A 14,040-nucleotide genomic window follows, 5' to 3' on the forward strand; every position below is an offset into this window, starting at 1 on the left:
ACTGGAGTACCCGGAGAAAGCCCGGGGAGAACATGCAAACTCCACACAGGAAGACCGGAGCCGGAATTGAACCCTGCACCTATGCAGTGTGAGGCCAACCTGCTAACCAGTAGTCCACTGTGCCGCCGTCTCTGATTTCAAAACTAGCAATTTATCAATGTCTTCTGTCTACATAATATGAGGGTATCAGATCATATTATGTGGGTTCACAATGAAAACTGAATAATGTCACAATGAAGTAAAAGTAAATCGTCATTTCATTTGTCACATTTTACTGCAGGGCAAATTACATTGGATGAAGAATTTTATCCTGGAGGCCCCATGGAGCATTTTCATATCCTGGAATTTTACTGACATCTAAAGTCGTAATTGTGAAAGTGCAGCAACAGAAATAGTCGATTCCATCCATCCATCTTCAACACTGCTTAACCTGAACAGGGTCGCGGGAACCTCTTCCAGCTGACTTCGGACTGAAGGCAGACTACCCCCTGAACTGCTCACCTGTCAGTCACAAGGCACATATAGAGACAAACAACCATTCACACCCACATCCACACCATCACTGCGTGGGAACCGATCCCACGCTGCCCACTCACAAAGTGCAAGTGTACCACTACACCATTAATGACAATAGAGGTGATCATAGGTGTGTGTGTGTGTGTGTGTGTGTGTGCATGTGCGTGTGTGTATGAATCAGCAATATTATTCAAAACCAAAGGAACTGAAACAGCTGTTGGTCATTAGAAGTCCAAGAACAGATATACCCTTTCACCTTCATGCCTTGCAATGTTACGTGAGAGGGAATAGAAGTCATTTTCAAGGACAGGGTGCATACAGTCTGTGTTGAATTTAGGCCAAAAATCATGTGACTCTGCTTGAAAAATAGTCTGGTCATATCACTGATGTCAAACAATATCTAAAAATAACCACAATATTGGAACCAAAGGCAGCACTGCGCTTCAGTTGCATTTGTAGTGCATTAATTTATCAAATAATGAAATTCTACGTTAGATAAGCATGATTTATGTCGAATATCATTTACCACAACGCTGTTCCTGATTACTTTTCTGATTCATGCCAAGTCATGCAGATTCTTATACAGTTGTCATTACTTGAAAACTGGGAAAGCGATGACTCATTAGTGATTGGACAGATGAGTGAACTGATCGACGGATGTCGGTTTAATTAAGGCACTGTCGTAGATTCTGAATTGTAATAATCTAAAGGTGCCACTAGAGGGTGCTCACACAACGCTTGACGTGGGAATGTTCAGGGTCGACAGAGAAACGTTTCATACATGTATTCTCTCTCTCTCTCTCTCTCTCTCTCTCGATGTAACGTTGAATGTGAAACTGAACCGTGAAACTTTGCGGTGGTTGCACAAAGACGTGTCTTGCGATTGTCCTTGAGAATTCCCCCAGAGCCCGCTGAAGTGTCTCTGAAGCTGACAGGAAATAATTAAGGCGCCTTCGTGTTGATCATAAATGATTTAATGCCTTTCTTAACGATGAGCGGAAGGCAGATGCAAAACTATTTCAACAAGCCAAGAGACAGCCTTTCGCCAAAGCAGTTTCGTGGGACTTGAATTAGTCTTTGGTGACACCAATTGAGAGCTATCCTGTCATACTTTTTATTTTTCATTTTATCCAAAGACGACCCAGTTTACAGTTTTTACTATTGGCATCATCATTATTATTATATATAGTTGTAGTACATGTCTTTTAAACTGCATTTAAACAATCACTGTACATAGTACAGTCTGTCGAACAATAATATCACACATTACATATCACATTTATTGGAAGTTGACAGAAAAGGCATTTATCAGTAGGCTGCATCTTAAAGGTTTGAATGTGTCAGTTGAAAACAAAATGCTTCCTGCTGAGATATCGACGTAGATACAGACATGATTGCTGAATATGTAGGGAATTATTTGGCTTTTCTGGCAGTGACGTTAGCTACCAGGCTAGCCATTATGTTGTGGTAAGAATGGTCTAAAAAGTACTTCTCATATTTTTTTACGCCTCCCAGTTAGAAGTTTCATTGCCGCCCCCTCACCTCAATTCCCCTCCCTGACTATCATTGGTATCATTTGTCCTTAAAATTGTTGTAAGTACGTCTCTGCAAGGAGCTAATACACCTTGTGCACTCTCTTACAATGACAGCATCACTGCCCCCTACTGTAGAGGATGTGCAATAGCAATGTGACCTACAACATGTAGAACTCAATTAAAAAAAAAATTGACATATTTCCAAGAAGAGAACTACAAATACATAATGTATTTGTACACGTGTGCACACCCTCTTTATAACTGTGACTGTTCAAAATTAGCCAATAATATTTACATTTGTGTAAATATTATTACGTGCCACCATTTTAAGTGGCTGATTAACACAAAATACGTTTCCAGATCTTCATTATGTTTCTTAAATTAATTAACAGGTTAATCAGAGGCACTTTCAAGTGGAACTCAACCCAAACATTTTCTTTCGAGAATATGTCCTATGCAGCCCCACTAGTTGAAACACAGCATTCTGATCAATATTAATTAAACTGTCATCAGAATTACTAATAGCCAAGGCCACTTTGAAGTTGTTCCCTCCTGCTTGACTGGATTAGCGGGATCAAATTTTGATGTTTATAATCAATATTTCGTCTCAGTCATTGTTCTTGTCTCACGCTTACTCCTGTCAGTGCCGCACATAGTTATGCAACGGTATAAAGAAAGATGATGTTGCAGAGGAAAGTAGGGGAAGACCAGATGAGGTGGGGAGAGAGAGCGTTCGTTATTATTTCTCCCTGCTGCAGGTGTAGAACAATAGTCTGTGGAGAGCAGAAAACACTGCACCTCCTATATGTTTTTCAGGTTGTGACAAAATGAGGAGCTTTTATGAACCTTATTTGTCTTGCCACCTTCTGAAGTAAACTACAGCGATGTGTAGTCTCATTTTGAGTTAATTGTAAGAGAAAAAAGTCATACTAGAGTCACTCAACAGACCAGTGTTTCTGGGTAATTTGTAATGCATTCATGATTTGACAAGCATCTGTCTTATTTTTCTTGCCCTCCAGCTCTTTGTAGGAGGGAGGGGTGCCATGGAAACTCCACAACCAGGAGCGGGGAGATATGTGAAGGCATCCTGCAGTATCGCCTTGGTCATTTGTACCTGGAATGAGCGACTATGTCGGAAGACAAGTAGGTGACATGCAAAAGACGATCGTAAAATGGGGACGCTCGGTGGATTAAAACAAACAAGGAGATGTACGACAGCATCCCCGCACTTCCAAACACGGGACTGCGTGACGGGTCTGTGGGAGCAACGAGGGGAGAGCGAGAGGTAGGCAAGTGGGGGAGGGGGAGGGGGCAGGGAGAGGAGGGGGGGATTCAGCGCAGTGCGAGCGACTGGATGAGTGGCTGCATCAGCATCACTAGCTGTAGCATCTTGAAGCTGACGTGTGGCTTGTGGCTCCCCGTAGCATCTCCATTGACTATACATATAGGAGGGGGGAGGAAAAACAGAGCGCACGCATGACGCTTTGGCAAGCCGGGGGGAGCTAGTCGGGGGGCTAAAACGGGGCTCGGGGGGGAACGCGGGCAAGAAGAAACGGGGGGACCGCCGGTAGCAGCAGCAGTGTAGCAGCAGCTGTAGCAGCAGAGGCACCATGGCGCAAGCCGCCAAGCAGCTCCGCAAAACCAAGGACCTCGCCGAGGCCGCCGCCCAGGAGCAGCGGGAGAAGGAGGAGGAGAAGATCAAAAAGAGGAACCGATCCAGGGATCGCAGGCGCAAGGTAGGATGTCTCCGCCGATGAGGCAGGTGACAGCGTCGCCTCGGTATAGGCACTCTCGTCATCGTCAGCCGTCGTTCTGGCAGTGCGTTTCTTTTTGACTGGTAGCAAGCATGCAGTTCCACATGCATAATGACCCAGTTGGTCCGAGGGCCTCAGCTGCTGTGTGTGTGTGTGTGTGTGTGTGTGTGTGTGTGTGTGTGTGTGTGTGTGTGTGTGTGTGTGTGTGTGTGTGTGTGTGTGTGTGTGTGTGTGTGTGTGTGTGTGTGTGTGCGGGTGTATGATTGTTCTGTCAGTGGAGGTGTGGCTCTGAAAGGCTTTTCCCTTCATGGAACTCTCACTTGAAGCGTTGTCCAAGGTTAAATCTTCTTGCTGTCACGTCTCAAATGCATGCCAGTGTAGTTTGATGCCCTTCAGTGCTTTTTTTTTTTTTTTTTTTGTGCTTCGTGGCATTCTCCCCATATTGCTTCTGCTTGAACGGGGCCAGTGCAAAATGGAGGGAAAGGTGATGATACTGGAGATGCAATTCGCACCTCCTCGTGATATTTTAGTGACATGCTGTCGATGTTGGTCAAGAATTAAATGACAATTTCAATTTAAAATGTAACGTCCCCACTTCCTCCAACGTAGCTGAAACTCTCACATGCTGGGGTATGCCTTTCGGTGCACATTTTATGAGCTTTGTACTGCCTGTGCACTCAACCCTGGCAGCCCCAAAATGATTCATGAGAATGAATATTGCATATTTTAATCTAGTTCATATATTGCATGCTTGTCAGATGGATTGCAAGTCAAACTTAAAAACAACAAAAAAAATCCAGTTCGCTGTAGAAGAAGATATGACAAGTGTTCAGTACAAGTGGTGGCAGCTGGCTTCATAGGTTTTCCACTCCAAAAATCTAAATACTTTTTTTTTTTTAAATCCCAATATTGCCATACAGTTGACATTACTGTGGTACATGGAAACGGGGAGCTATTAGCCCATCTGACAGGACAAAATTCGAATCAGGTCTCTGTTAGCCCATCGAACTAGACACAATTTAGATGGAATCTGAACCACTGCCTGGACAGTTAAGAAAAGTTGAAACTCTGGAACTAATTATTCCAAATTTCATTACTCGCAACAGGACATTTTTATTTTGAAATTTAAAGTTGATCGATGTCCTGAGACAAATTTGTGAGCTTTGATGCCACACTGAACAGCTGAGGGTTGAATTTGTGTACTTTTGTGTCCAACATTGATGGCAAATTATCATATTGTGTGTGTGTACGTGTGTGTGTGTGTACGTGTGTGTGTGTGTGTGTTGAAAACAGGCGGTAAGCATGTTGTGTAATCTCTTTTAAATTTTTAGGACATCTTTCTTGGGTGTCATAAATAATGCCGCTCCAGAATTTTAGTCCTGCCTCTTCCCCACTTTTGCTTGATGAATTTGGATGATGATGCCTCCTGTTTTTTTGGGGCCATTGCATGATAAAAAGCTAATTTGAATTGACTTTCCTGGTTTGACGTTTTTGACTTGTAAGTTTGATGTACACTAAATCTAAAGTGCGGCGGAACCATCAGGGAAACTATTCCTCTAAGTCGAACCGTCGGCGTGCATGATGTCATGACAGACCTCAGTAAATCTCACAGGAGCTTATTAAATTGAGCGTCTGAAGATGACCATTATTTTTTTTTCCTTCAGCGTTTTCTAACTTGTTCCAAAAAGAGGGAGGAAAAAAACGGAGAATGAAGGAGATATCGCGGCGGTAAATGCAAAAGGTTTACAAGTGCTTATCGTGGGCAAGCTCGCCATTTCCTTGAGGCAAAACAACAACCGGTGTGCAAGAAAGCAGTTTATCTTTCCATACCAAGTACCTCCTTTGTTAAGCTTGTAAAGTGTCTGTGGCATTGCTGTACAGTCGAAATGCGGAATAAGGCTCAGTCCGTTTGGTCGTTAGCGAGAGAGAGAAAAAAGGTCTTTACGATTGTCTCTTGGACGCGTTAAGTATTAGAATCTGGGATGTTTGGCCAAACGCAATCTTGTTTCCGAAAAATAACAAAACTAGTCGACAGTAAGTTTTAGTCATTTAAATGTCAAGTACCAAAAGCAACTTTTGTCTCATCCTCTTTCATGCCCTTGTTGACCAACACGTTCAACCGTAGTTTTATTTACCTTCCTGCAAATTTTTCGCTTTTTCTCCTTCTTCCTCCAGACGATTGTGAGACAGAGAGCGAAACAGTAGGCATCAGGTGGTGCTAAGGATAGTAATCAAGTGACATTAACCTTGTTGTAAATCAAATCCCTTTGTCCAAAGGTCATCCACTGCAGTTTCAAGCAAAATGTTATAACACCGGACAGGCAGGACACCAACGTCGTATTAGGAGTTTAATAAGCGCTCAAGTCTCTGCGAGGTTCTTGCTGTGCAACTGCAAAATTTTTGTTGAGGCAAGTACATCTATCCATCAATCAATAAATACCACAATTCATTCTGGGGACCTCCTGCAGTTAAACAATATGGTGGGACTTTCACTTCAAGCTTGAATGCATACCGTCCACGTTTGTTAAATGTATTTATTTTTTTGGAAATACTGTTGCGTGCGGCCCGGTGGCCCAGTGGTTAGCATATTGACCTCACAGTGCAGAGGAATTCAACTCCAGCTCTGGCCTCCCTGTGTGGAGTTTGCATGTTCTCCTCGGGCCTGCGTGGGTTTTCTCCGGGTACTCCGGTTTCCTCCCACATTCCAAAAACTTGCATGGCAGGCTGATTGAACACCCAAAATTGTCCCTAGGTATGAGTGTGAGTGTGGATGGTTGTTCATCTGTGGGTGCCCTGCGATTGGCTGGCAACCGGTTCAGGGTGTCCCCCCACCTACTGCCTGAAGACAGCTGGGATAGGCTCCAGCACCCCCGCGACCCTTGTGAGGATAAAGCGGATCGGAAAATGGATGGATGGATACTGTTTTGTATGTGTGTGTGTGTGTGCTGTGTTGGTCATCTCGAAGTACACCACACTCTGTCGGGACCATTTTTGTGTCATGTGTCTCACCTTTTAGAAATCGCATGCAAAAGCGAATTCTACTTACGGAATACTAAGCCGATGATGGCTTGATGCGGAGTCAACGATACATTGAGGACAGATCTCAGTCATCTTGTCATTGTTTGGGGTTCACCTGCAGTTGTTTCTCGTTCATGGGATAAAGTCATCTGTCATACGTCTTGTTGCCGTCGGCTCTGCATAAGCTTGAGTCATGCACTTAATGCAATAGAGTTGAAGTTCTGCTAATGGATAGTGTGTGCTCTTTGTGATGATGTGTGTGTGTGTGCGTGTGTGTGTCTGATTCTGACAAAACAATATTTTTTTTCCAACCAAATACTCGATCATTCACTAGAAGTGTTCAGTATGACGATATCCGAACGCCAAAATATTCGATCGCTGCATCCCTATCATCAAAATTGACTTCAGATGAGAAGCTCTCCAATGCTAAAAAAAAACAGGGAAGCTGTGTTTGTGGTAGCATGGTTGTCGTTTCATCTAGCATCAGTTCTTTGCTGCGCAAGATTAAAAAAAAAGACATCGGATCGCTACTAAAGAGCTCGACGTGACGTGGATGGTTTGTGAAAGCAACGTGAAGAAGTGGCATGAGAGTGTAGGAGGACGGTGCCTTGTGAAAAGAAGAGTTTGAGGAAAAGGGAGGGCAGGATGGAGCCAAGGTCGAGCGGAGCAGAGCAGAGCAGCACTCAGCCCGGCCCAAAGCGGCAATAGGCTATATTTGCCTGCCGGCCTAGGATTACACTGCACCTCAGACTACACACACCACCTCCGTGTTACTGTATCTGATGCTGACTGTATCCCGATGTGCTAATGTGATTCCAGGAAACGAGTGTGATTGCTGATATTTAACACATTCGTTTATGAGATTAGCCAGGACAAATTTTGAATCTGTACACCAAACCGATGACTCATTTCAAAATGATTTGTTCGGATTGTGGCTTTGTGCATTGGATGATAACACATTTATCTGTTTAACTTGCGTATGTAAACGTCTCCTTTACTCTGAAACTCCCCAATAATACCTTAACTTGTAAGTCATGTCTTTTTTTTCTGTTGTGTCATCATGCTAGCAATAAGCATCGTTTTACTGTTGGCCCGCAACACGCAGTTTTTTTTTTACATCATCGGTTTCATTTTGTGCATTCATCTCTCTGAGGCTGCGTCATTAATATGGCACAAATGTTGAATACTGTAATACAGTTTGAATGGTTGACTCGGACCCGGGGGCCCATCAGGGTGAATTTGAAGACTTGTGAGGCATGACGTCTAATTAAGATCGATCGTGTAGTTTTGCAGAAAGCTTCCTTCCCTAGATTAGGGATGAAGAAAAGTCCTTGCTTGACAGTGAGGAAACTCGGCAATCAATTGACAATTTTTTTTTAAGGTAGCAGTACTCCTCGGTTTGCATCGAGGGCCACTTGTGACACCGGCGTAGTCCAAATGTGTACGAGTCAGAACAAATGTAGTCTTTATCATTTTTAAATGACTGAGACAAATGTGCTGTTAGGCTAACGACGTCGTGCTCATTCCTTATGATTGGAATAACCGATATTCTTCCTCAGTAAAATCACTTCATTTGTTTGACTGGAGTGAAAGGAACAGTTTTATGTCTAATGAAATCATTAATAAAATGTATCAAATATTAACGAAGCGACGGACCTCCTGGTAGCACATATGCTAATGTACCGTACTCCGCTAGCCATGACTCGGATCAAGCCACAGCTCCGGCACACATTTGTATTTGCGAGAAGCTAATGACCGTTGCTTTCAGTCGCACAATTTTGAATGGAGAGAACAAGCCCATACACAAGATGCTTTCGCTAAATGTTGCAATCGTTGTGATCTCACGTGGCTTCCCCTCTATCCACGAATCAGAGCATCCATCATCATTGCTCGCAAGGCCAAGCAGCGGCAAGCTTGTGGCACAAGCGCAGGAGGGTTAGGAAACGTAAATCTTGCGGCAAAGTTTATTATAAACCCCGAGGGTCAGGTGACAGGCGGTCTGAAATGACTGATGTCACCGTGGAGACTACAGGACGACACTGCACATTGCGAGAAGATGAAGGGGACGAGGATGAGGGCATGCCTTGATATCGATGAGCCATCTAAGTCAGCTGTCCCCAACTACCGGGCCGCGGACCGGTGCCGATCCGTGAGTCATTTGGTACCGGGCCGCACAGAAAGAATAAAGAACTCACATGACTCCCGTTTTATTTATTTTGGAATCAGAACCAGGGCTAGGAGTTAGGATTAGCCCAAACTTTTTTGACCGAAGATCTACTTTTCGATCAACCAACCTCCCGCAGTCACACGCCACCATAAGTTAAAGATGACCTGCTTTATTTTATTTTCTTTTTCAAGTATTTTTTGTGATAGTGAGACTGATAGAATGATTAGGGTGTGGTGTGCATTAACACAAAAATATATTACTAACATGCACAGAGACACAAATGTTTTTTTTTTCCTCCACAACCCTCGGATCAACTTGGGACCAGTCCCTGATCTACTGGTCGATGCCGACCGACGTAATGGGCACCCCTGGTCTACACTATGTCGCTCTTGATGCAGGTCAAGGCACGCTTCTCGGTCATGTGATAGGTTACCGCTAAAATGAAACCCGGGAGCTAGCAAAATGAGGAAAAAAAGGCTACATTTAATAGACCTACTTAAAATATAGATTTATCTCAACGGGAGATTGCCACGCACCAAGCCCACTCTGCATAATATGAGTGAGGTGAGTCGTATTTTTCATGCACTTTGTATTTGCAGTGTATCTTATTTTGAAGGCACGTTTAAACGTTACCATAGCGACCACAGAGTTGCGGCCAGATAGGATGTTCATCGTGTCATGATTTGTTTTTATTATTATGTTTCGAAAATACCACACTTTTCATGCAGGTCATATCATATTATTTTGTCGTATTTATCCGTCACACCTTAAAATCGGGTCCCTGCAAATATAGTCTGACATTAAACCGGTCCGTGGGGCAAAAAAATGGTTGGGGACCGCTGATCGAAATGGCTGCCTTCTTACAAAGACAGATGTGAAGTGGTGGTGTGGGGGGTGGGGGGTGGGGGCTTCTTGCTTGAGCTACGCACGACAACCTCACAGATTTATTTTGATGCCGGTTACATCTTAAACTGCTAAAGCTGAAATCACATTCCATAAACTATGTTCAAAGAAAACTTTGAAAAAACATCTAACTTACATAATTGGCCCAGATACAGGATGTAGCCAGTGCTGATGATTCATCACGGGTCATTAGCAAAGTCAGGATGAGCGAGCACTGTTAATTCCAAAGAATCATTATAAAGGAGAAGGAAAGTGATACCGACTGGCACCATGCCATACACACCGATAGGCGCACACATGGTGAACATACACACTTAGAAGTGGAACTGCGCATTATGTAATGGAATTAGCGGTGCTCAAGGTCTGTGTGCATCGTGTGGCCTTCAGAAGTCCACTAATGCATTGAAACAGCAGCTCGCAGGCACACCCGGACGCGATCGCACAAAGTGGACATGATAACGCGAGCAGCTTGTGATCGAAAAATGAAAGATTTCGGGAAGTTTTGATTGTTTTATTTTTTTTGTTTTTGTTTTAGGATGATCTTTGTAAAGGCCTATTGAAATCTTTTTGAGTGTCATTCAGTTCAGTTTTGTTGTGGACAAAAAAACCACATACCACATTTGCAATAGAAAGCAATTAAATAGTTAGGATCAGGGATGGGCGAATATTGATACTCGTTCTTATTTCAAGGCAGTACTCGCGGCGGCTACTCTTGTGGCAAAAAAAAAAGTGGCATAAAATATCCCAAGTTAGAATGGACTACATAATCGAGGTCCGTGATGTATTTCTGCTGTGTTCCGCTTTGCACCGGATCAAGTTGCAAAATTAGCTTTCGCACTTTCCTGAAAACTCCATTCTTTGAGGAAACGTAGAATGACGATGTTGTCCAAAAAAAAAAGGGACTTGTTTTGGAAAATACGTCTTGCCATCTAGGCAACACACTTCGATATGAAAAAATGACATCAGGTAGGACGGACGGGCTTGTTTTTATTTACAGCCACTTCCTTGTTCATAAGTTAGGGCGGTTCTTTAATTGGCTACATTCCTTTTCGCGTCACGTCGGCTTTCCCCACACATGAAGATTTTTGGTCATAAATATTTGAAGATTGGCGGCCCAGTGGGCCAGTGGTTAGCACGTCGACCTCACAGTGCAGAGGTCATGGGTCCGATCCCGGCTCCGGCCTCCCTTTGTGGAGCTTGCATGTTCTCCCCGTGCCTGTGTGGGTTTTCTCCGGGTACTCCGGTTTCCTCCCACATTCCAAAAACATGTGGGGTGAGCGGATTGAACACTTTTAATTGTCCCTTGGTGTGAGTGTGAGCGCGGATAATTGTTCGTCTCTGTGTGCCCTGTGATTGGCGGGAAACCGGTTCAGGGTGTCCCCCGCCTACTACCTGAAGACGGCAGGTATAGGCTCCAGCACCCCTCATGAGGATAACGCGGATTAGAAAATGAATGAATATTTGGACAATTTCATTCTTTAACACACCCCAGACCACAAGATAATCTTATAGGACAGTCAGATAAAACGTAAGAGTAGTCTGGTGTTTCTTACCCTTGGTCAGGAAGGGGTAAAATTGGGACAAAAAAACAGCACGATGAAGTTGATGTGTACCAGGTCTTAAGACTCCCACTCCACAGCTTTCGTTGGGTACGTTTGTCTCAAATGAGCTAAAATTGAATTGGAAAATGTAAATGTCCTCGATGAACTGAAAGTGCTCTGGCAAATGTGACTTTTATTGCCCCCGTGCAGACATAACACGGGGCATAGTTTAATTCAATGCCGTCGACCGTTATCGATTGATTTATTGAGTGATAGGCCATTTCATCGGTTGCCTGGCTGCTATGCCAATGACACATTACCTTCTTTCTCATTAGGAGGACTCATAAAAAGTGGATAAGACGTCCCAGCGGATAAGAATCCCAAGTAGCTCTCGTACTGTATTCCCATTGTCGAAAATACAGAAAATAGCAAAACAGAGCATCAGCAGTTTCCCAACATACAACCTCGCTATTACCAGCTGCCGTTGTCTCTGTGGTGTCACTTTGCAGTGTTTGCATCAGCCCCGGCTGTGATCACGACGAGAAGAGACAGCTCTGAGCAATCGCCACTGCTTCTCCTGAGTTGACTCTCAAAGCTTGTCAGCCCCTCTCCTTCTTGATCCTCTCACACTGTCAGTCCTCCCTCGGTAGACATGGCTTGGTGGCCAGGACCTGTTATAACAAAAATGCGCAATAGATATATTTAAAAAATAATAATAATAATAACCCCAGGTATCATTATATTAAAAAAAGAGACCAAGATAAATAATGTTAAAACTTTTTCACCATGTATGTGAGTTGTAATATGTGCAACTGCAGTTTGATAGGTCTCCGATTCACCCCCCAATAAAGTTCAAAAGTAGGCTTTTTTGGCAGCGGGTATCACTAAACCGTCAATTTATCGCGCCGCAAACTCTTGCGAAACATCCGTATAAGCAGGGATCAGAAAATATTAAAAGTGTTGACACCTCAAATCTCCAACATGTCGCTGTCAGCCAAAATGAGTCACTTCACGTTGAGTCACAACGTGTCAGCCGGGTCATTTCCTTCCAGCATAGCCACTGTCATGCCCAAAATACCGTCCCGTCTAAAAAGAGTGATCACGTTCTTCATAACAATGTTTTAAATTTCAAGTATGAGCGTCAATAAAGCCTGTTTGATCTCAAATGATTTGCACATGTGTGTGTCCACTGACAAGATTGATTAATGTTATGGGTGTATTGCTTGTGCTCCATCTATTGCAAATGTTAATTTACTGCTGGGTGGGCACATTTAGCCCTGTGATGATTTTTCTTACTAGACAATCTGTTATCTCATCTAAAACTGTTATTAAGCACAAGCTATTAATATAACATTGACATACGACATACTGAATATGGAGCTGTCTTACTTTCCTGTCACGGCATGTGCTGTATCAAAAGGAGCGCAGAACATACCTGAAAATGACTCGAAAGAAAAGTACATATTGTACCGTTAAAGCTTTTACGTTGCCTTCCAAGTGAAGCAAGCACAAACAGCGGAGCGGCCATTTGTTCAGTAAACAATCAGGTCAGGTCCAGTGGAAGCATCCATTATTGCTCCAACCGCAGAGGCAGAGTATTACCATAAATGGAACTCTGTTTGACTGGAACAGCCTGTTTGTAATAAAATAGAATGAGAGCTGCATGAACGCAACATGAAATTAGCAGACTCTGAGCAACAGATGGAAATGTAAATAAATCAAGGCCTCAGTGCCAGTCTATGGAAGGACCAACCACAGAGGCCAATAGAGACGAAGCACAGTTTTGTAGAGAAATGTGGCGCCATGAGCGTTGTATCCTTGAAGCAATCAGTGGAGCAGATACGTGAACTCATATACTGTTGCTCGAGTTTTACGTCGTTATTCTTGCATCAGTGACGATGACTCGTACTAATGAAGTAACTGACAAAGTCTTTGTGGCTGCCATTGCAGCAGCAGTTCTATTGGGGACGTTACGGTGGAAGGGAAAAGCCCTTTCATTTGCCCGTGGTCCACATTTTAACCCTTTCGGGGACTGCGGTTACTACAGTGGACAGATTATCATGTTGCAGGGTGCATGAAAGGGTTAAAAACAAAGCTTTAAGATAAGGCAACTTCTGCATGTTTAAATGCCGGGCATCCGCTCTCTTGTCCTGGAATCGTTGACTCTGTGCATAGCCTCCATCACATGATGTCATCAATGGAGCCCGGTCGTCGAGTGGTTCGCGCGTCGACCTCACAGTGCAGAGGTACCGGGTCCTTCCTGTGTAGAGTTTGCATGTTCTCCCCGTGCCTGCGTGGGTTTTCTCCGGGTATTCCGGTTTCATCCCACATTCCCAAAACATTTATGGCAGGCTGATTGAACACTCTAAATTGTCCCAAGGTGTGAGTGTGAGCGCGGATGGTTGTTTTTCCCTGTGTGCCCTGAGATTGGCTGGCAACCGGTTCAGGGTGTCCTCCGCCTACTGCCAGAAGACAGCTGGGATATGCCCCAGCACGCCCCTTGACCCTTGTGAGGATAAAGCGGATCAGAAAATGGATGGATGGATGGATGTCATCAAGAAGTGTATTTGACCAAGTCAGGACACTTACAATTCACACCACACACT

At 43.8% G+C, this 14,040-nt stretch overlaps 1 protein-coding gene across 5 annotated transcripts in view; it reads left to right on the forward strand.

Moving 5' to 3' along the window:
• The first annotated feature begins 3,588 nt into the window (after positions 1-3,588).
• Positions 3,589-14,040, forward strand: part of ank1b (ankyrin 1, erythrocytic b) — a 54,188-nt gene continuing 43,736 nt past the window's right edge. For all 5 annotated transcript variants that reach the window (XM_086134570.1, XM_086134571.1, XM_086134573.1 and 2 more), the window contains exon 1: positions 3,589-3,787. In XM_086134570.1, coding sequence (XP_085990696.1) covers positions 3,662-3,787 — 126 coding nt within the window. In that variant the 5' untranslated portion in view covers positions 3,589-3,661. The remainder of the gene's footprint in view (positions 3,788-14,040) is intronic.

Source organism: Hippocampus guttulatus, chromosome 17 (assembly GCF_054856545.1).
Source record: "Hippocampus guttulatus isolate MCC_2025c chromosome 17, RoL_Hgut_1.0, whole genome shotgun sequence".
Classification (NCBI taxonomy): Eukaryota; Metazoa; Chordata; class Actinopteri; order Syngnathiformes; family Syngnathidae; genus Hippocampus; species Hippocampus guttulatus.